The sequence below is a fragment of the Camponotus floridanus genome, unplaced genomic scaffold (assembly GCF_003227725.1).
Source record: "Camponotus floridanus strain SB8 unplaced genomic scaffold, Cflo_v7.5 scaffold9, whole genome shotgun sequence".
NCBI classification, from domain to species: domain Eukaryota; kingdom Metazoa; phylum Arthropoda; class Insecta; order Hymenoptera; family Formicidae; genus Camponotus; species Camponotus floridanus.
Window position 1 is genome coordinate 1,773,723 of NW_020229860.1, and position 22,351 is coordinate 1,796,073.

The following is a 22,351-nucleotide window of genomic DNA, read 5'->3' on the forward strand; positions in this document are numbered from 1 at the left end:
AAATGGAAAGTTTTGGAGTAAAAGTATATCATGATATATATTTACCAAATTAATCTGTCTCTTCGGCCGGTATTTATAGTCTGGTCTTAAATTTAAGATCATCTTAAGCTCTCATTCCACCAATCAATAGCTGCATTGTAGCTATTTGATTGGTTGAATGAGTTCTTAAGGTGATCTTAAATGTAAGACCAGACTATGAATACCGGCCTTCGATATGAGTTTTCTTATTATAATTACCATAATTGTCGAGGGAAAGAATGTATTTACTTCCACTGATAATACAGATCTTATTAACGCTATTTTATTAGCAATTGATAAGTTATACCAACTGTTGAAATATATGTAACCGTAAAAGTTTCTTATTTATTTTTCGCCGCAATTTTATTAAATTTACTTTCATTAATTTTAAACACAAGTTCACAAATTTAATATCCCATAACACAAGTTCAAAAGTTTAATATCCCATAACAAATAAGTGATTCAAGCATATAGGGAATATATGAATCTAATTATTATATTAATCAAACCAATTGCGAAATGTTTGATAGAAGCGTTGCAAAAAATAAATGAAGCATTTTTCTTTTTGACAAAAGTATTTTTATATTATATATACAATAAGATATATATATATATATATATATATATATATATATATATATATATAAAAGATTTTTATAAAAAGATGTAAGTGATAAGAAAATATCTTGTATGTTTCTTAGAAATCATTTCTCTTATTATCATTTCTAAGTATAAAATAAAGAAATAGGCGACAGATATAATAACATAAAGATCCACATTGATTACACGATCCCGATATCTAGAAAGAAGATTAGAGCCAATTAAAATTTCCTCAAGCACATCCATATCACGAACGATAATACGCGATAATCGCATCGACATTCGCACCATCTATGAAATTGGTCCGTGAGCCGCGCGAGACGGTCAACACCCTTTCCGACATTTCCGTATCGTCGTCGTCGTCGTCGTCGAAGGGGAAAGGGGAGGAAGACGACAGAGGGAGGGAGAGAGCGACATTGGCAACACTGACGATGCTCCTTTCCAGATGGTATCTCCAGTGACTAATTCCTGACGATACGGATCACGACGAGGCGGAGTGTTTTCAGCGATCCCGGTGCAATCCATGAGATGAGCATTTTTTAAATCACGGTAAGTGTCCGGGAATGCGCCGTCCTACCCTGTCCTCCTACCCGTTCCTCTCGCCAGTCTCGCATCTCTCCCGATGCGTGCACTGTTTACTCCGAGATGCAACGCGCGTAGCACTCAGTCGATGACTTGTCGTGGATTCTTTGTCGGATGATTCCTCCTCGTGTTCGACGATCACATATCATCAGGACGCACGAATACGCTACGATCGATCTGTCCGCACCTTCGTCATATGATTGTTGTTGAGTCCGCTTTTATTTATATCACTTTCTTTTCAACCGTCTACGACGCTGAAGGCATCGCACCTTCGAAATTATCGCGAAAAAGTTGCATGAACGAACATCTATCGCGCATCTCTCTATTCTATTAAGTAATAATTGGATGACTAATACCAATGATTATACAATGTTCGCTTTCAACGGAAGACAGTCTAAGTTAACACTCAATATTTTATTATCAATAGCTTGAAGATCGTTTCTACTGTGAATGGTCTTTCGTTTATTAAATTACATCATTTATGTGTTCTGTGAAAGATAGGAATACTGTTATTAATTGTAGTTATAATTCTAATACATTGAAAAAAATTGATATTTGCTTAGCTGTAACATGTTAAAAGATAGTAGATTAAAAAAGTTTAGCAGAAGATCATACAAGTACAGTTGTAAAAGTTACTCTTGTGTTGTGAACATGAATGATAATAACAACTGTTGATTAAAGTTTTTAAATTACATAAGCAGCAGTTATATTTGAAGTGGTTTTTAGGAGAATAGAGTTCATATTTAATTTAATAATCAATTGATAAAATTAACTCTTCAATCTAATCTTTATATTCTCACACATATATTTTAAAGGATATAGATATAATTTTATCATATATTTATCTCTCAATATTTCTTCAATTTCTGTAAAATTAAAATTTTCTCAAAAATTATGATTTCCTATGATGAATTATATATATATATATATATTATATATTTATATAAATCTTATAAAAAAATTTAAACTGATAGCATACATATATACATATATTCTATTATTTTTATAGATAAAGGAACTACTTAGAAAAAATAATAAAACCTGTAAGCTGTACACAGAAATTGCATTATGACGGAATACAAGCTTGTAGTAGTTGGAGCTGGAGGTGTCGGAAAATCAGCACTTACTATTCAACTGATACAAAATCATTTTGTTGACGAATATGATCCTACCATAGAAGATTCATATAGAAAACAAGTAAGCATATTATTTTATTCACACCTAACTTTAATGTTTTATAAAAATTTAAAATAACTCGTCATTCTGTATGGAATTATTTAAACTTAATCCAAGCATAATCAATATGTCATAATAAAACAAACTATATAATATGACTGAGTCTTTTGGATTCAAATACCACCATTCATGTCAGAATCTTTCATTGTTCAAAAGTTAAAATAATTTACAAGTACAGTATCTCTTTTTAGTTCATTAAATATATTGATATATTGTTGTTAATATAGGTAGTGATCGATGGTGAAACGTGCCTTCTAGATATCTTAGACACAGCAGGACAAGAGGAATACAGTGCAATGAGAGATCAGTATATGAGAACAGGAGAAGGATTCTTATTAGTCTTTGCAGTAAATTCTGCTAAAAGTTTTGAAGTAAGTGTATTATATAGATATTTATCTATCTGATTAATAATTGCATCATGTGTTTAATAGGACATTGGAACATATAGGGAACAAATAAAACGAGTAAAAGATGCAGAGGAGGTACCAATGGTATTAGTTGGAAATAAATGCGATCTTCAACAATCTTGGGCAGTAAATATGACCCAAGCGAGAGAAGTCGCACGACAGTATGGTGTGCCATTTGTAGAAACTTCAGCGAAAACAAGAATGGGTGTAGATGATGCATTTTATACTTTGGTAAGTAAACAAATTCTTATTAATATCACACATTTTAATATGGCACAACACTCATAATATTACATATGAAAATGTTTAAATATATATATATGTTTCAAGTGAAATTTTTGCGAAAAATTTCAAGTGACGAAAATTCATCATACACGCGTTTCAGGTCAGAGAAATACGGAAAGATAAAGAACGTACAGGTAAACCACCCGGTAGTAGCGGACACAAGAAACGTCGATGCTGTATTTTATAAATTCTTGGATAACACCAATATATATATTTTCACTCGAAACTTTATTACAACGCAAAAATAGAATATGAGAAGAGCCTTAAATTATGTTCACAGTGCACAAGTATATGCAGCTTACTTTATAGAATAAATTGCGATATAAATTGTAATAAATTGCAAGCACAATTTTTTCTATATATTGAAAAGAAGAACAAATTATGTAATAGCAAATTATATAATAGTTTCTATTAATGGGTTTATGTTTTATAAGAAATGTTTACTTGTAACAGTTTGCCAGGCAATTCCATTATATTGAAGTATCTTAACCCTTGATTGAGTGAAAGAATAATGTTGATTTTCTTTGTTGCATATGTATGATGTTGGCACAAAAACATGTAAAATTATACACACACATATACATATATATATACACATATATACGTATACATATATATATATATATATATATATATATATATATATATATATACACATATATATATACACACATACACATATACATATACCTATAAAATTATAGAATTGTAAATCTATAACTTAATTCGCCAATATTATATTTGATGATAACTCATATTTATCTCATAATATATTATTGTCATTTTTATACCGAAAAGAATATAAAAATTGTATTACAGAATACAAATAGAGGCCATTGATAACATGTGGCATAAAAATGTGACATGTATATATTACTCTTTATCTTATAGACATTTAGTCGATATTTGTAATTATTAACTTGTCGCGCACTATGGATTTTAATCAAACAGCAATATTATAATATGTTAGTAGAGTAAAATTTAATCGCTGTATAAATTGTTTTATAATTTATGAATTAAGTTTTTTGATCAATTGTTATTTTTTATCATGAAAGCTAAGCAAATAAAATTATTATTCTAAAGCAGTAAAAAAAACTCTGAGTCACAGAAAAGATATTATAAACTTAATTCATTATATGCTGTGATTAGATATTTTTAAGTACATCAAGTTAGTTAAGGCGTTATGATTAAGTCTGCAATTTATATATATATTATATATATATATATATATATATATATATATATATATAAATAGTACTTTATTTAGTAATTATAGGAGAATATACGCGCGTAAATATATAGATGTATCCTTAAAGAAACTTGCTTTTTTTGAGATAGATATGGATAAAATTACGCGAGTATGTTGTATAACAATATCGAAATAAATTCGCAACATAAATTGTTAAATTTGGATAGAATATCGCTTTCTTGTATTAATTTCTTGTGCTACCTACATATTATTAACCAAAGGCTTAAATATTCATCTAATGTACATTTATTTCTAGAGATAATGAATTTATTGCAAGAAAGCTATATTTTTTTTACTATAATTACTGATAGCATATGGATATAAATATGTATTTTTCTCTACAGGTTTATATAAGAATCTAAATATACTTAAAACTATAACTTTCCTTTAAATTTTAAAAGAAAAGTAAATACAGAATAAACATCCTGCGCTATTGGAGAAAATTAAGATAGTAAGAAATAAATTTTTACGTTTCTCCTGTATTAATAATTTGCTAACTTACACTATAATATAGATAATAGAATAGTTCATTAAAATATTAATCACGATTTATTACGATATACTCATAATTTTATATATAAACGACGAACACTAATAATACAATACTCAAGTTAATTGAGTTTTTTTCCTGACAATAAAATAATTTCGACATACAATGAATTTATTTTTTACAATTAACATACAACGTAAATATTGATGGCTAGGCTTTATAAACAATGGAACAATCAAGGGTTAAATCCTTCGTTAATCAATGCAAACATTACAAACTTCCATATTCTCATATATATGTAATATTTTTTAATATTAATATTTCTGGCTAATGAAAAGAAATGTGTATGTGTATATATAAGTATACACAGTATAGAGATATTACATATAATTCAGTTTCATAATAAAACTTTGTATAAAATCTATTTGTTATGTAGCATTCATATCGAATGCTTGCCTATATGATCGTTATGACTCACGTACACACATTATTTACTTTGTAACATTAATTATATCATAAAATCAACTTTGTAATTTTATCTAACAATGTTTTGTCATTGACATGTGAATTTTTATGTAGAAATAAATTTACATTCATATATAATACTACTCAATGATATTCATGTTTCAACTATATTACAGTCAAAATTTGTAAATCAAAAATTTTATGTAAAGTTTGATTATATCAATTATTTGTTAAAATTTTTTAAAAATGTATTAAGATATACATATATAGATATATAAACTTATCTTTAACATATTTCATCTTCCATCTAAGATATGTGCAAAATGTTCATAATAAAGTTATATCTGTTCTTGAAATATACAATAATATCGAAATAATATCAGTTTAGTTTATTTACCTTGATATATGCATTTTACATTCAATATAAATATTTTATAGAAATTGTGCGCGACTTTAATTACACTTGGGATAATGGGCTAAGAATTATTAAAAATATTGAAATATTTCGATTAAAGTTGCATTTATTTTCGAGCATCTAAGTAAATATAAAATTGTTATATGCCTATATGATTCTGTATGTATCTATATCACTGTCATGTTACTGTGTGTCACTATGGCTGCGGTCGGGAAGACGCTCTGGATGCTGTCAAACATCATCCTTGTTCTACATTCCATGAGAATAAAGATAGAATGATGTTTCAAAGCATCCAGAGCGTCTTCCCGATCGTAGCCTATATATATATATATATATATATATATATATATATATATATATATATATTTATATATATATAAACTAACTTCTAATTACATATGAAATAGTAAATGTAGGCTTGAGTGTGTATACAGTAATATATATGGCACGTCAGTCTGTACGTTTAATCACTTAATTATAATTATTAAATATTACTATACGTTATCCGTCAAATTTTATAAATCGTTTTATTGTTTGGCATTATTCATGGCTGATGGTTCTAGCACTACCGTATCATCTCCATATATTTCTGCTTATGTTTGCTCAACATTTCAGTCACTGTTACCAATTGTTTAATCGTCGGCTATAAGTAATAAATATATTTTTATATGCATATAATAATGTATTTTTAAATGTATTTTATATGCACATGCCTTGAGAGAGAATATCTACATAATAAGGTATATATATATATAAAATACATATATATATAAAGTGTATATATATATATATATATATATATATATATATATATATATATATACATGTATAATATATATATAAAGTTTATATTATATAAAATATAGACATACCTGTGTCTTTGACAAAACCTGAAGTTCCTTCAAATGTGAAACACAAATATGATGTAATGTCGCCAAATCTCTTGCAGTGTCGGATACGCTCTTGGTTCTTGGATCTGTACCTTCTGATTCTGGCTTCTCAGTAACATTCTATATGAATTTATTTATATAAATTCAAATTTTTATTTTTTACTACATTAATGTAAAATTTTTATGAATAATACAATGCAAACATTTAAACTCAACAATAAAAATCAAAAGTCTCTAATAAATAATATAAATAAATATATAAAGTAAACTTACAGATAACTGGTCAAGGAACACTACCATTCGTTCTTTATTTTTGAGTATGAATGGGTTTACAACTTCCATGTATGGTTCTTTTCCACCAAATTCCACTAAATTAGCCAGATTTTGTAGACACTTTGCCACCATGACTAATGATCTATAAGTAATTCAAATTAAACAAAAAAAAAGTACAACATGAGAGATATTCTCTTTATCTTTATCTTACATTTATGTAATTTTAATTTATGTATAATATACCTTGCAGCAGATGGAGGTGGTGGCTCAGCTATTAGATTAAATGATCTAGGATTTAATATGGCAGGGCAGAGAAGGCGTAGAAATATAAATCCACTGACTACCCGAGTTCTGACTAGTCTTTCATGTGGCCACTTAGCAACTACTGCTCTTTGTAAACATCCACAAATGTATCTGAGAGTCCTCGGACAAGCATCGGGACTCGTGAAAATACTCAATGTAACTTCATCCAAAACCTAAAACAAAACAAAGCACAAAAAATTATGCATTAATATAATTGTCTAACTACAAAGTACAAAATTGCAAAAAAATTATATACTTGTAATAAAAATTCTGCATTACTACAAGCATCTTCTGGAGAATCCATTTTTGTTGGATTTAATTCGCAGCTCTGTTTACTTTCAATTAATTTCACAATTGTATCACGTAAAGCTGCTTTTAAAAATGAAGTACAAACGGATTTCATATATAAATCCATCAAAGTAGTAGTAAGACTGGCAGCTCTAAACAATGTTGGTGTTTCATCTTCTTTTTCAACCTAAATAAAATGCATTTTATAATTAAGTGTTTATATTTTATATCTGAATAACCAAATGCTAACTTACTTCTGCTTGATTCAATGATCGTAGAAGATCTGCCTCTTTTCTTTCATGCCTAAAAAATTATTTTGATAATGATATTAGAATTCATTTTTATAATTAAAAATGATCATACAAGATAATTATTTGTACCTAAAAATTCTAAGAAGACTATTTGCCAGGGGTACTCTATCTAAATGACATACATCCGCTAAAGCCTTGACAACATGCAGTTCTGGATCTAGCAATAACTGTTGAAGAGGACTGTACTCTTCAGGAGGCATAGCTAAATCGTGTCTGTATCTGTAAAATACACATGTACATATATATATACATATACATACATATACACACACGTATATTATTGTATTAATATGAAAAAAATAATGTTAATGTTTTAAAAAAGATTCTTTATCTTCACCGTATGCGTAAACGTAATGCTCCCCATTCCCCGATAGGTGTAACTCCCGATAACGGATACCATTCATCCATTTCTTCGCCGTTAGTCAAACTCGCCAGTTCAACTGTTAATTCCGCAACCTCTGTGTCTTTGCTGCGCTTGCCTTTATTATATAAAGTCAATGAAAAGGACATAACATCCGGCGGTACATCCCTGTTGAGCATATTAATAAAAGCAATTGAATAAAATTTGTATATATAAAGTAATTATTTTGTATAAAAATCGCGCATACATACTCTAAAATAAATTCCTCATCCCAGAGTGGATGTAATCCCGTTTTAACTTTCGTGCGAGCAACTTTAACATTGTTTAGAGCCACTATAATAAATGGACTCGGAACTAGCTTATATGGAAGCCTATGCGCGTCTAAGATATGCAAGTGCAACGAACGTAATTCACGGAGACGAGCAACTTTTGGAGCACGAGTAAGTTGTGATACACATAATGGTTTCAAGGCGTTAATCCAATCTAATGCGTTCTCGGAATTTGGGGCAGCCAAGTAAGTTATGGTGGCCAGACAAGGTAAAGCACGTTCAACTAATTGAAAACAATGAGGCCTATCAAATACACTTTCGTGGACCTAAAAAGATACCTTAATAACTCATCTTGCGTTTACTTTAAAATGTTATTTCTTGCCATTGCCCATGAAATATTGCACATATATCATGCATGTTATAACAATTGTATTATAGCAATTATTTTTATGTTATAAACTTTAATAGGATTTAAAGTTTCACTATATTACATACTGTTCTAGTGTATATTTCTCACCTGATATAAGTAAGCACAACTCAAGTCGATGAGACCTTTTGGTTTGGTTCTTTTAGGATTGTCATATAAATAAAGATGTGTGTCGGTAGCGTCCACTAACAACACAAAATATAATGCTTTCCATTTTTTATTTTTCTCAGACTTCTTTTCCAAATATCCTTGCATTTTAATTCCTTTGTTTTTCTTCGCTCCCGATTGCTCTCGACATTCTCTCAAAGTCGCATATATTTTTTCGGCATGTTGAATTTCTCTATTTACTCTGACACTACCATCAGGCTCAGTTACCATTGCTTGAACTAAAGTATGCCCTTCCACAATTTGTTCTTTTCGATATCTACAATATAATATTAAAAGTAAAAGTTATGTCAAAATTATTTCTGTGCAAAGTCAAAATAGCAAAAGGTATACCTGTTAATAACAGCATCAAGACATTCAAACGTTCTACCTCCCATTAGATACCTTACTCCTTTTTTTTCGATTCTGAATCTTTGTATCTGATTGTTTATGTGGAAAAAAAGTGAATAATCTCCCGGACTATTGTCCGATGGTCTGACCTATAATAGAAAATATAATTTATATAAAAATAAATAAAATCAAGAAAATTTTAAAATAGAAAATATTATTTATAAAATAAAAAGTATAATTATTTGCTTACTAGGAAACTTCCAGGTCCTGCTTTCACCAGCATGTCCACTGCTTCGCTTTTGGTGACATTAGGATGAAACCAGGAAAACACTGTGTTAGGATCTATTGAATCATCGAGATCCTCCACTAATTCTCGAAATATTAAACCCTGTTCACCAGTTCTATGAGCAGTGACCCACAACCACCCATCACCCATGTCATTGTGCACAAAAAATATATCACCTTTTTGAAAGCTCAATTCATCAGTATCTGGCATTTTTGTATATGGCAATATCGCGACAATTCGTTTCTTATCATTTACTGGTTCAGGAGGTGGTGTTGGGTGTATAAGTCTTTCTCTCTTTAGCAGATCCGAACAATGAGTATAATATGCAACTAGATCTGATAAGCTATTAAATTGGCGACCGCCTACAACATTATTTCAAAGTAGAAAGTATCCATTTATGTAGGATTTCTACATACAAAATAATGCAAATATAGAAAATTTTATATATGTCATTTAATTTATACATTAAAAACATTTTATAAATATGTATTAATTTAATATATCTTAAAATTTGACTTGTATAATTTTCAGAATGAACCTCATGTGCACACAAAAATAAAATATCTCTCAAATAATATACAACTATTAAAGTATATATATATTTCTTTTTAAGTTGTTTTAAATATTTGTTATGTATGGCCAAGGATTGTTAAATTATATCTTAATCCTTACCAATATAATAATCTCCACAGACAGCTGTAATTCGAAAGTGATTTATTCCAGTTCTCCCCAAATAAGATAAAACATAACTTCCAGGTTTCCTATCACTTTCACGAACCAGATAACTACCCATTTTACTCGCATCCCACAATCTTTCTTCTGCTGTAAATCTATCTAATCTACCATGATACCACCTGCAAGAAAAATTGTACGCTTCTATTTTAATCTTGGTTCTATGATTGTGAATGCAATCAGCCTTGCATTAACATACAACTTTATCGTAAAGAAATCATATATTTGCAAAAAATTGATAAATTATATTCAGTCTCACTGATTTTCTGGTGGTGCTGTTAATAAGGTAGCATTTGCACCATCAGGTTCTTCCGTATCTTGTATATCATCTGGTATATTTTCAAGAAAGGGATCAAATTCATTCTCTGCATTTAATGATTCATTTTGACCGCCATCTTCGCTTCCTGTACTGGGAGATCCGCCTTTACTACTATGTTCCATCTATAAAAATATGATTATATACCCGATGAAATCAATCTTTCATTTTTACTTTCTACCAAATTTTATTTTATACATATACATGTATCAATAATTTGATCCATTTTGACATGTTACTGAATGTCAATTTCATTTTAATGCAACAAATGTTATACTAGACTATACAATTTGAAAAAATAAACAAAAATATAATATAAAGCATGCACATTTTTTTTATGCTTAATCGAAGAATTAATGATATCGGTCCGACGACACCGAACGACAGACATTAAGATAAGTCACAAATGTACAAAGCACGCTGATAAAACTCGGAAAGGAAGTAAAATGTTAAATTGGAAAGACGTGAAGCAGTTTGCATTACGGTGATCGCGCTTTCCTTTTATAACGCCGTATAACAAAGAAATGACGTATGACGGACGATGAATAATACTCCTCGTACTTACCTTGGCATTGTTGGACACGCTGGGTCCGCCGCGTACAAATTCCGCCATCCTGTCGACGCACACTTCACATACACGCGATTACGGACGAGTATCGAGCCGGTCAGTTGAACGGCATGCCTTACACGACAGTCCTTATTGCGATGTCTCCCTGCGCCGCGCGAATATTTACAAAAAGGCAGACTCTTGTTAATATAAAATATATTGACGTTTCCCGGCAGCCATTTTATACCATTGCACGCGCCGACCATGACATATGCATGAACAAGAGATAGCAAGTGACAGCAGATGAAGATCGGTAATGCAGCGATCGACACGTATTATTATGCAGCGACAACTCTTTACAAGCTTTTGTCTATGACTACGATAGGAGAGATGCTAAGAATGCTTTGAAGCGTTTAATTGACCAATCAGGTTCAAGAAATCTTTATATCTTTCGTTCTGATTGGCCACTCAACGCTTCAAAGCAACTTCAGCGTCTTGCTAACCGCAACCTATGCCCGAAGCGAATGTATTGACGTTACCGAAGCTAAATAGTGAAACTGATGGGTGAAATAGCTAAACGAACGTCAATTTATTCAATCAAGAGGTCTGTTCTCTTTAACTGAACTGGCTGTACTTGCAGAAGTTATCTTTTTCTTTTCAATGTAGAGTAAAAAAGATAACCTCTGAACTAGTGCAGTGAGTCAGTTGAGGAGAATAGACCTGATGCTGAATGCATTCATGGAATTTTTTTCAATCATTGTGAGTTTTGAAGCTGTAGGCCATGACCATGAATGCTAATGCGATCGCGTGTTCGGTCTGACGTCTAGTCTGACGTATTTCTACATACATATGAATGACACATTTTTCAATCGTATTAACTTATATCATGTGTCATCATATATAATTTTTCTATTCATTTCGAGAACAAATAAAAATTAGCTTGTGTAAACGATAACGGGAACGACTGAAAAAAATGGTGACAAGTGACATTTAGTAACGTATAGTTAACCACGTGTGTAGACTTGGTCCGTTGCTTTTAATTATTACTCTCCGAGTAAATACTGAACTGGCACGCAATTGCTTTTTTAATTAGAAAGTTCAACAGTGTTTCTAATGCTACCTAGGTAAAAAAAGGCACGAATATCGCGTATAATACCTGTATTTATTCGAAATTTTTTTACGATAATTTTTTGTTATCTTTGTATTTCGAAACACAAAATTATATTCTGCAAGGTTGAATCATAATATATTAGCGCACATTATACATTCTAAAAAAAAAAGTAGTATTCTCTGTATCTGTTTACTTATAGCTAGTTGCTGTGTAGCAGTGAGAGAGTTAACTCCAACTTGCCATCATGATACAAGGAGGATCTAAGAAGCTTTGCAATATTATACACAAGATTACAACATCTATAGGAAAGAATTATGGAACGGCGCAAATAGCATCATTACAACAAGCTGCTTTGAAGGAACGTTGTATACTTATAGACAAATTGGATAGACCTATCGGCGAAGCTACAAAAGAATTTTGTCATGAAATTAATGCAAAAGGAAGTATACCGCTTCACAGAGCATTCAGTGTTTTTTTATTCAATAACAAAGGAGAGTTGTTACTTCAAAAACGATCTAGTAGTAAGGTGAGACTTATATATTATATTATACTTTAAGATAATCTTGAATATTTTAAATGATATAAATATTTATTTTTAATGATATAAATATTTTTAGTTATAGAAGTCTCAAACCAAGAGAATCTATAACTTGGCATATGTGCATATGTCTTAAAAAATGTTTCGCGAACAATTAATGTTCGAAATAATTCACGCATTGCCATCCGCGTTTTGTAGGCTCTTAGTGCTCGTTATTAAATTATCATGTTGTTTAGATATAAATATTTATTGAATATTTTATTTCAATAGTTTTAATGAAAATTAATAGATTATATTAGTGTGAAAATAGATAGACTTCAGTTTTAATATATATAACATTATATATCTATTGGAAATTAAAATTCAAAATAAAATTATTTATTTATCTTGACATGTGATTAAATTAATATAGAATAATCTTTCTCATACTTTTGGAAACATTGGCTATAAATGCTTAAAAAATTTATCTTTATATGTCAAATTTCTGTTACACATCTAGATAACATTCCCAGATCATTACACAAATACTTGCTGCAGTCATCCATTGGCAGAAATTCCATCTGAAATGGAAGAGAAGAATGCTATGGGTGTACGCAGAGCAGCAATAAGAAGACTCCATTATGAACTGGGTATACCTAATGATGCAATCAAACCTCATGAATTCTTTTATTTAACAAGAATCTACTATGAAGCAATGAGTAATACACGTTGGGGTGAACATGAGATTGATTATGTGTTGTTCTTGCAAAAAGATAACATCACTATAGATCCTAATCCTGATGAAGTTAGCGAGGTTCGATGGATGCCTAGAGCAGAGATTGAAAATTTTGTGAAGACTACGATACCACTGACACCATGGTTCCGTCTAATGTATCAATACAAACTATTACATTGGTGGGACAATCTACATACTATAAATAAAATGCAAGATCTCGATAATATAACTACATTAAAATAACTACATTAAAATACTATATAAAATATCAAAATGATTCAAGTGAAAGCACAAAGTCTGATCACCAAAGATTTTTTCATGTATATATTGCAATTCTGCAAACTGATAATATTTTGTAGCTTAAAATAATAAATGTCAAATATATGGGATCTGATCGTACCTGTATTTTTAATCGAATATTTTATATATACAAATTTCTATATATATACATTATATATAATTCAGATCTAGAAAAAATCATTTTTAGGATAAAAAAGTTAGATATGTACATAGAAAAATAAAGGAAAAAGAATTTAAAACTTAGCCTTTTCTCCATCTTTATAACAAAAATGTAATATACATAATTTAAACATTTCTTGATGTGAAAGGAATATGCACATATTTTATAGGACAAATTGTAATTAAATAAATTTGTTACTGTAACTTATATTCTTTGTTTTAATATTCTTTATAGTGTCTCTTACTTTTATTTTATCCTAACTAATTGACTTTTATTCTCATTATTTATATTTTGTATTCTTGTTATTAATTCATCATATATTTTTAAATCATGAATTACAAGTTTATAATACTTAACAAGCGCAATATATACTATATATCATATTATATACAATATTATACTATTATAATTATACTATTTATCAATTATTGTATGTAAAAACTAACTGTAAATGTAGATATGTATTTATTTTGGTCGAAACGTTTCCAATTATAAATTTAAATATTTTAGTCATTGCATTAATATAATATTAATACTGATAATGCTAATGAAGAGGATTGACATTTATCATGACATGATATATACATATAATAAAATAATCGATATAAAACAATTTTTTTCTATATGGAAACAAAAATGCAATAAATTTTTGTTTGATTCTGTTTACGTTTTCAAAAAAGTTATTTTGAATATAAAAAATATAAAAAATTATGTGTTACATCACAGTGAATGTATATATTTAATACTTATATTAAAATCTTTTAATACTGTTTAAGTTGTAGCGAAACGTCAATATAATTCTTAATGTTAAAAATCATATTAATATATATTCACAATTATGATTATGAGAGATTGATTATTTTAAGAAATTATTGAATAAATTCTAAGCGAGAGAGATATAAGACACTTTTTATTATAATTATTATAAAAGTTAATTATTCAAAATTCAATCAAATCATATATATGAAATAATTCATGAAATTAACAATATTCATATATGATAATAATATAAATGCAAAGTATATAAATAAATAAATAAATAGATGTGTTAATTCATTAAATTGTTAACAATATTCGTATTGATAATATAAATACAATATAAGTAAATCCTATGATAAAACATAAGTGCCTTATATTAATCAATAGACGCACATAGGTATCAAATAGATTTGTATTTTATTTTGAATTAAAAAAATAATCCTGAAAAACTACCTAATCAAAGAATGAAAAAATTTATTTTACATTTTGTATTTTTTTTCATCACGAGGAATTATATCTTTACTTACTAATATCACAATAATAAATATTCTGCGACATGTGCGTTTTGCACATGCGTAAGAATTGAAAGGAAGAAGTGAAAAAACTACCCTTTTAATAATATGCCAGGCTGTGTTCAAAAATATCATCCGAATACTACCGGGTATCATTTTATCTTTGTTGTTTACCGAATATTAAACAAGGATAAAATGGTACACTCGGGTATACTCGGGTGATATTTCTGAACGCAGCCCCAGGTGGAAAAATCTATCATTTTAATAATATAAATATAATAATTTTTTATAAAAAAATAAAAAGAATAATTTACTATGAAATATCGTAAAATTTCGTTAAAGAATTATATTTAATTCTATCAGAAAAGTCCAGAATGAAAGATTAGATAGAACTATAAAGAAATAGAAAAGTATTTAAATATTTTTTATATAAATTTTTCATGTTAACAATTACGAATTATATAATCAATTCTTGTTCATTTCCTTTATTTTTTAATAATTTTTTTTTTTTTTTTTCAGATATTATAGATATTTTTTATAAGCAATAAACTTTTCAAACGTGAGAAAGAAAGAGAATGAAACTATGTCAGTAAAAGAACACCGCGGGAAAAGCTCTTATGTTACGTTCCTTAAATTCTACGCGATCGTAAGTCGCAGTGGGAATTAGATAAGTAGGGAGAATAGAATGTAAAATGAGAAGTAACCTAATTTATAAGTTACGTTATAAGACACGTTATATATTCTCGTCATTGTGGTAATCATTAGTATATCTGCCCTTCCTTCGCATGATCCATTCATGACGTGCTTTTGTAGGTGGGCCATATATAAACCTGTTTACGTCCTCTTCTTGCTCTTCTGTATCCCGTAAGACATCGTAGATGTATATGCATCGTATATATATAATTATACCTTTTGTTAGCATATGAAGTTATTGCTGCCGTGTAACGCAAAGTGAACAGAAGTACATAAAAGTGTTTTCTCTGAGCACGTGTTTATTTTCATATATGTGAAAATTTTTTTAAATCGTCTCAAAGATGATACGTTCAACCACAACTGGGGGTACACTTGTTTCATACTTTATTGTATTATTTGGAACTACACTGGGCTTATACGAATCAGCACCGCACATAATCGTCATCATGGCTGATGATTTGGTAAGATATGTGAAAATGAAGATATATTTTAATCGTATTTTAATCGTATTTGACAAGGAAATAATATTTTTAATAGTGAGGAATGCTCTAACGAAATTATTAAAATAAAATAAAATAAATTATCTAAATAATTATTTTTAAAAATAATGTTCTTTTAAAGATTGTATAATAAATAAGATTGTAGAATAAATTTATTTTAATTTGTTTGTTTTTTGCGGAGAATATTGAAACATACATCAACAAAGAAGTCAAAAATTATTTACGCTCTATAATAATTGACATAAACTATTATTACTTATGCTTACATTGTATGTTTAATTTATCCCGATTAATTTGTACGAAAGTATGATTAAAATTATCCTTAGTTAAGTTAATTATCGTGACTTACGTACTATCCACGCCTCCGCGATCAAATCGTGGATTGTGACTCATTCTAACTACTTGACGAATGCTAATTCCCTACACGTCAATTATACTTTAATTCGATCATGTAATTATTATATATTAAACTTCCGGTGCGTTATACGTATATATATGAAAAAAGGAAAGTACTCTCTACCCTTCTATATTTTAATCACATAGAAATATTGGTAACGCAATGTTTTTGTACAAATCAATTTTTTGTATAAGAATCTTCTTTATAATACCATGATGTATATATACATACATACTTATCGTAGCATTATAAATAAAATTTTTACAGAAATATTTGTTTTCTGCCAAAACAATAAATTATTAATATTTCAATGTAACTATTGATTATCTATTTAACGTGCTAAAAACAAATAATGCTTCAAATTTTTAGGGATGGGATGACGTCGGTTTTCATGGCTCGGATCAGATACGGACTCCAAATATAGATGCTTTGGGATATAATGGAATTATATTAAACAGACATTATGTCTTACCATCTAGCACGCCTTCTAGAACTGCCTTTTTCACCGGACAATATCCGATACGCATGGGTATATGTTTTTATTGATTGCGCTCAGTAAACGATAATATCATGAAATAGTATCTTTGATCTGAATCAATTTTTTGAATACATTTTGCAAAATTTTCAATAAAAAATAAATTTGTCATTTTCATTTTCTTTAACTTGGAGAAGATATCTCTTTCTGTATAAAAAAAATAGAGAAAAAAATATCTTATGTATATTATTATATATATTATATTTATATGATCGACTCTCACATGATAATGATAACAGGATGTGTCAATTTATTGAGCGTTTAAACAATAAATAATAAGTATAACTACAATAATGCTACAAAAATTAACATTAGCATTCGTGCGTATTTTTGTCACTCGTGTGCCTATATATTGTCTTCTTCATGCAGGTATGCAGGGAGAAGATATACAGGGTGGTGAACCCAGAGGGATTCCTCTCAATGTGAGGATATTACCGGAATTTCTACGAGATTTGGGATACATGACGAAACTGATCGGAAAGTGGCATTTAGGGTACTACACACCTCAGCACACCCCTTTGCGACGGGGTTTCGATTCCTTTCTTGGCTTTTACAATAGTCACGTTTCGTATTATAACTATAAGTATTCGTTTCAGGTATGGCATATATTTTAATTATATATTTTGATTATTTGAGCCAATTATTATTTCATAACAAATTAACATACAATCAAAATAAATATCCAAAAGGCTTTATTTTTTATTTTTAACGAAAGCGTTATTTTTAGATGAATAATATAATAAAAATTAATTAAATACACACGATTTTCTCTTACTAAAGACGATCATGTATACATATAATAATAATAGCGCAATAACATATACATTAAGATATTTTATTTATATATAATCCAGTACAATAATCATGAAAATTCATGTTTGATTTATATAATTCACTTTTTATTACACATTTTATTGTTATATTTCGATATTTTTTATTAGAATATGAGCGGATATGATATGCATCGCGGTGATGCTCCAGCTTACGGATCAACTGACAAATATGTGACTGATTTTTTCACCGATGAAGCAATCAAAATTATCGAATATTACGATCCATCTCGACCCCTTTATCTCCAAATATCACATCTTGCTGTTCATGCGCCTCTCGAGGGTCCGCAAGATTATAATCATTATGATAGTCAATTTTTGCATATTCGGGAAATAAATCGCCGCAAATATGCAAGTACGTAATATTATATTGTTTTTAAAAGCAAAATAAAAGTATCAGTCGTATTTAATATTAATTTTATCATCGGTTACAATAAAAGTTTACATTAAATAAATATCTACATATTACGCAATATTGATTTAAGTTAATGAATATAATTTTAGCATAAAAATTGACAGAATATATATGAAAAAATAATTCATGTTTTATATTTTATTATTGTTTTGTTAGAAATGGTATTACGATTAGATAATTCCGTTGGACGTATCGTTCAGGCCTTAGGTAACAAAGGAATGTTAAAAAATTCACTGATTCTCTTTCTAACTGATAACGGTGCAGCACCCATTGGCAAATTTCGCAATTATGGTTCCAATTACCCCTTACGAGGTGTATGTATCTTAAATCATAATTAACCACATATCGAATAAGTTCGTGACATTCCATGATAAAAATATGTCCGTTCAATTTTCTTTTGATAAATAGAATAACAAATTCAATGGAATTGTAATTAATATAGTAAAGAAAAATATACATATATATATATATATATATATATATATATATATATATATCATTTAAAACTTCTAAAAAAATATGTGCGAACTTATGGATCGCTTTGATAGTTTAAGAAACAATAATAAAACAAGATTATAATTTATATATATAAAACGATAGATGAAATATACACTGTATGAAGGAGGCGTGAGAGGAGTTGCTCTACTGTGGTCACCAAGACTGCGTAAGACAGCACGTGTAAGTGACGAGCTGATGCATGTAACCGATTGGTTGCCAACTCTATATTCTATCGCTGGTGGTGATGTGAGAGATTTGGGAGAGATCGACGGAATCGATCAATGGTGCATGTTGAATGGCAGTCTACCGAGTGCCAGGGACAGACTATTACTTAACATCGACGAGGTCTCTAAGACCGAGGGTGCCATATATAAACAGTTCAAACTTGTTCGAGGTACTTTATTATTACAATTAGAATTATTGAACCAAATAATGATTTAATTATAATTCTAATTCACATACACAAAGATAAAATGTGGAATTATAAAGTATTATTAATGAAAATTTAGATCTTCAATTGTATAATATGTTAAAAAATTTGAAAGTATATTTGCTCATAAACTCATAGTTTTTTGATATTCATAAAACTGTGATATTTAACAGATATCGTTTTATAGCTCGTTAATTTATTAGCAATAATTCTGCATTAATTAGTATATTTTTGAGAAGTCATCTTATGTCTTAGGTTCAATCGAAGGCGGATTATATGATGGATATTTTTATGATCATATCGAAAGAAACGTGCCTATAATGCTTATCATGCCTAGTGATCCTAAGACAATTGTACAAGAAGACGTACCGCCGTACACCGAGACCATTTTGAGGAGTGTGGTATCAGAGACCATCACTAGTTTCCTGGGTGACCCAGTTACTCAACCTAGCACGATAATTCAATTACGACGCGAAGCAACTGTCAATTGCCGGTCTAGAAACAGATCTTTTCTTACATGCAACGTTACCGAGTGTCTCTTTGACGTTAATAATGATCCCTGCGAAACGAATAACATTGCCGAGCAATATTCAAGGGTGAGAAGTTAAATTTTGTGCGAACTAAAATTGCATAATTATTTAGATTAATGTTTTACATACGTGATCAGTAAACATTTTTAGTCAGAAGATATTTTTTTAATTTTTAATACTCAAAGAATTTTAATAAATTAAAAAATTAAACGCTTAAAAAAATTAAACTATACGCTATTTTAATAACAATGCTTTATCAAATAATTATCCATTTTGTATAATTACTCGTCTAGATTTTGATCATTTATCAATCAGATAGCGAAGTTATGAAGTACTTAGCTTAGATGACGTATACAATCTTATATAATCCACTTTCCTTTATGCAGATCTCTCGGGAACTGGATAAATCCTTGGAACAGTATTGGCATATCGTTAAGAGACAGATGAAGATACCAGTAGACTGGCTAGCAGATCCCAGAAAGACAAATAATACATGGGAACCGTGGATACCATCGGGTGAAATAATTTTAAACAATTCAGCGGCTCAACTGGCTAATTTGGCCTATTGTGTTCACATTGGAATTATTCTCGTAATAGTCATGTGTGATAATTTCATTTAAACGAATGTTTCGCAAAACGCGCGAATTTTATCAATCAGTTGAGCAAAATCAGTTGCGTTGATCAATTTAAAGCAACTTCGGAATTGATTTATCGATTTTACATACAAAAATATCTATATTTTGAGCGCCTTCTCCTTTTTATATATAAAAAAAATCATGCAGGTTTTTAAAAATAAAAAGCGTACAACATATGTGTTACAACATATGATAATGTATATGCAATAAGTTTGTTTCCAAATGAATAAATTATAATGTATAGATATGTTAATGCGAATTACAAATACCTCGGCGAATTAACATTTGTATAGCATTTTTCCTTATCATTATGTTTTTACATACATTTTATGTAATTTTATTTAATCTTTTTTGTTAAATTTTGCTTTGAATTATTCGCTGTTGATTTACATTGCAGAAACACTTAAAATAACGACGAATGTTCGTAATGGCTTATTTTATCATATCTTATTTGAAAACAAACTTGGTGAAAAAAAGTTTTATCATGGATAGGTAACTTTGTAGATGATTTCAGATAATTTCATAATATTTCTTTAACTTTTTAACATCATTTTATCTAAGTTTTTAATCACAATTGTGTAATTATCAATAGATCTCGAATGCGTATTGTCTCCATAAAATGTATGACCTAGTTGAGGATTGGTAGTTATATAAACTGTGCTGCCTGTGCGAAAGATACCTACATCAATTGCGTATGTTCAAATCTGTTTTCAGTTTTTTGCAATTGTGCGCGTTATAAAGTTAACTACGCAATTGTCAAATAGAATCAGAGTAGATTTTTTGCCTATTGAAATAACTAAGTACTAATTTAATTTATTTTAAATTACAATGTACTAATTCTGCATTTCTGTTCATTGGTTTTCATGTTGAAAACGCGTTTTTATCAAATTTGTACTAAAATTAAACAACCATTATTATTCCATAAAAACAAGATATGAAATCTTTATGTTTTTATCTTATCGTGTTAAATTATATTTCTGAATGTGAAAGATAATAATTCGAATCAAATTAATTTTAATTTATGATTTACTGCATTGAATTTGTCATATGATCTTTGCACTATAAATAATCGAAAATTATTATGTAAAACGACAAAAATTTTTTAAATGCGTCTATGTGTTCTTTTTTAATTCTTTTTAATTAATATTTTATATTGTTATTTTTTTGACTATATAATGTATTTTGTAAGTAATAATATAAACCCCTAAATAATAAATAATTTATAATCGATAATATTAATAATATATGATAAATAAACATATGTATCGAAACATAATCACTTAAATATTTTTAACGTATTCTGACATATAAAACCTTCGAACATTTCCATATATTTCATAACAGCATTACGTAAAAAGTTTTATTCGAAACAAAATATATACATATATTTTGTTTCGAATAAATATATACATTTGCATAAATAGATATGATATAATATATAAGAGAATCTCGAAGGTCATATATATATATATATATATATATTACATATTTTATATATATTATATATTACATAATATATAACTTATATATATATTGTATACATCAATA

At 28.8% G+C, this 22,351-nt stretch overlaps 4 protein-coding genes across 6 annotated transcripts; 3 read left to right on the top strand and 1 right to left on the bottom strand.

Moving 5' to 3' along the window:
- Positions 1 to 1,029: 1,029 nt before the first annotated feature.
- Positions 1,030 to 3,723, top strand: LOC105259246 (GTPase HRas). The gene is made up of 5 exons (XM_011271080.3): positions 1,030 to 1,167; positions 2,210 to 2,397; positions 2,664 to 2,807; positions 2,868 to 3,074; positions 3,229 to 3,723. Exons 2-5 carry the CDS (start codon positions 2,269 to 2,271, stop codon positions 3,313 to 3,315), a joined length of 567 nt encoding a protein of 188 aa, XP_011269382.1. The 5' UTR covers positions 1,030 to 1,167; positions 2,210 to 2,268; the 3' UTR covers positions 3,316 to 3,723.
- Positions 3,724 to 6,304: 2,581 nt separating this feature from the next.
- Positions 6,305 to 11,522, bottom strand: LOC105259347 (ras GTPase-activating protein 1). Its single transcript, XM_025414820.1, has 15 exons — positions 11,264 to 11,522; positions 10,642 to 10,823; positions 10,323 to 10,504; positions 9,615 to 10,012; positions 9,368 to 9,513; positions 8,960 to 9,293; positions 8,425 to 8,768; positions 8,150 to 8,341; positions 7,882 to 8,031; positions 7,756 to 7,804; positions 7,470 to 7,688; positions 7,154 to 7,386; positions 6,911 to 7,052; positions 6,620 to 6,757; positions 6,305 to 6,390 (listed from the first exon to the last, which is right to left on the bottom strand). Exons 1-15 carry the CDS (start codon positions 11,309 to 11,311, stop codon positions 6,313 to 6,315), a joined length of 2,835 nt encoding a protein of 944 aa, XP_025270605.1. The 5' UTR covers positions 11,312 to 11,522; the 3' UTR covers positions 6,305 to 6,312.
- Positions 11,523 to 11,760: 238 nt separating this feature from the next.
- On the top strand, positions 11,761 to 14,021 carry LOC105259245 (isopentenyl-diphosphate Delta-isomerase 1). 3 transcript variants are annotated; one of them, XM_011271079.3, is made up of 3 exons: positions 11,761 to 11,849; positions 12,556 to 12,882; positions 13,394 to 14,021. In XM_011271079.3, the coding sequence occupies exons 2-3, from the start codon at positions 12,601 to 12,603 to the stop codon at positions 13,850 to 13,852; spliced, it is 741 nt and encodes a 246-aa protein (XP_011269381.1). In that variant the 5' UTR covers positions 11,761 to 11,849; positions 12,556 to 12,600; the 3' UTR covers positions 13,853 to 14,021. The 3 variants fall into 3 exon arrangements, with proteins under 3 accessions (XP_011269381.1, XP_011269379.1, XP_011269380.1); XM_011271077.3 differs by having other exon boundaries at positions 11,779 to 12,369; XM_011271078.3 differs by having other exon boundaries at positions 11,779 to 12,004.
- Positions 14,022 to 16,194: 2,173 nt separating this feature from the next.
- LOC105259244 (arylsulfatase B) lies at positions 16,195 to 21,132 on the top strand. Its single transcript, XM_011271076.3, has 8 exons — positions 16,195 to 16,494; positions 17,300 to 17,459; positions 17,835 to 18,061; positions 18,407 to 18,650; positions 18,867 to 19,024; positions 19,311 to 19,602; positions 19,894 to 20,234; positions 20,555 to 21,132. Exons 1-8 carry the CDS (start codon positions 16,375 to 16,377, stop codon positions 20,786 to 20,788), a joined length of 1,776 nt encoding a protein of 591 aa, XP_011269378.1. The 5' UTR covers positions 16,195 to 16,374; the 3' UTR covers positions 20,789 to 21,132.
- The last annotated feature ends 1,219 nt before the right edge of the window (positions 21,133 to 22,351 follow it).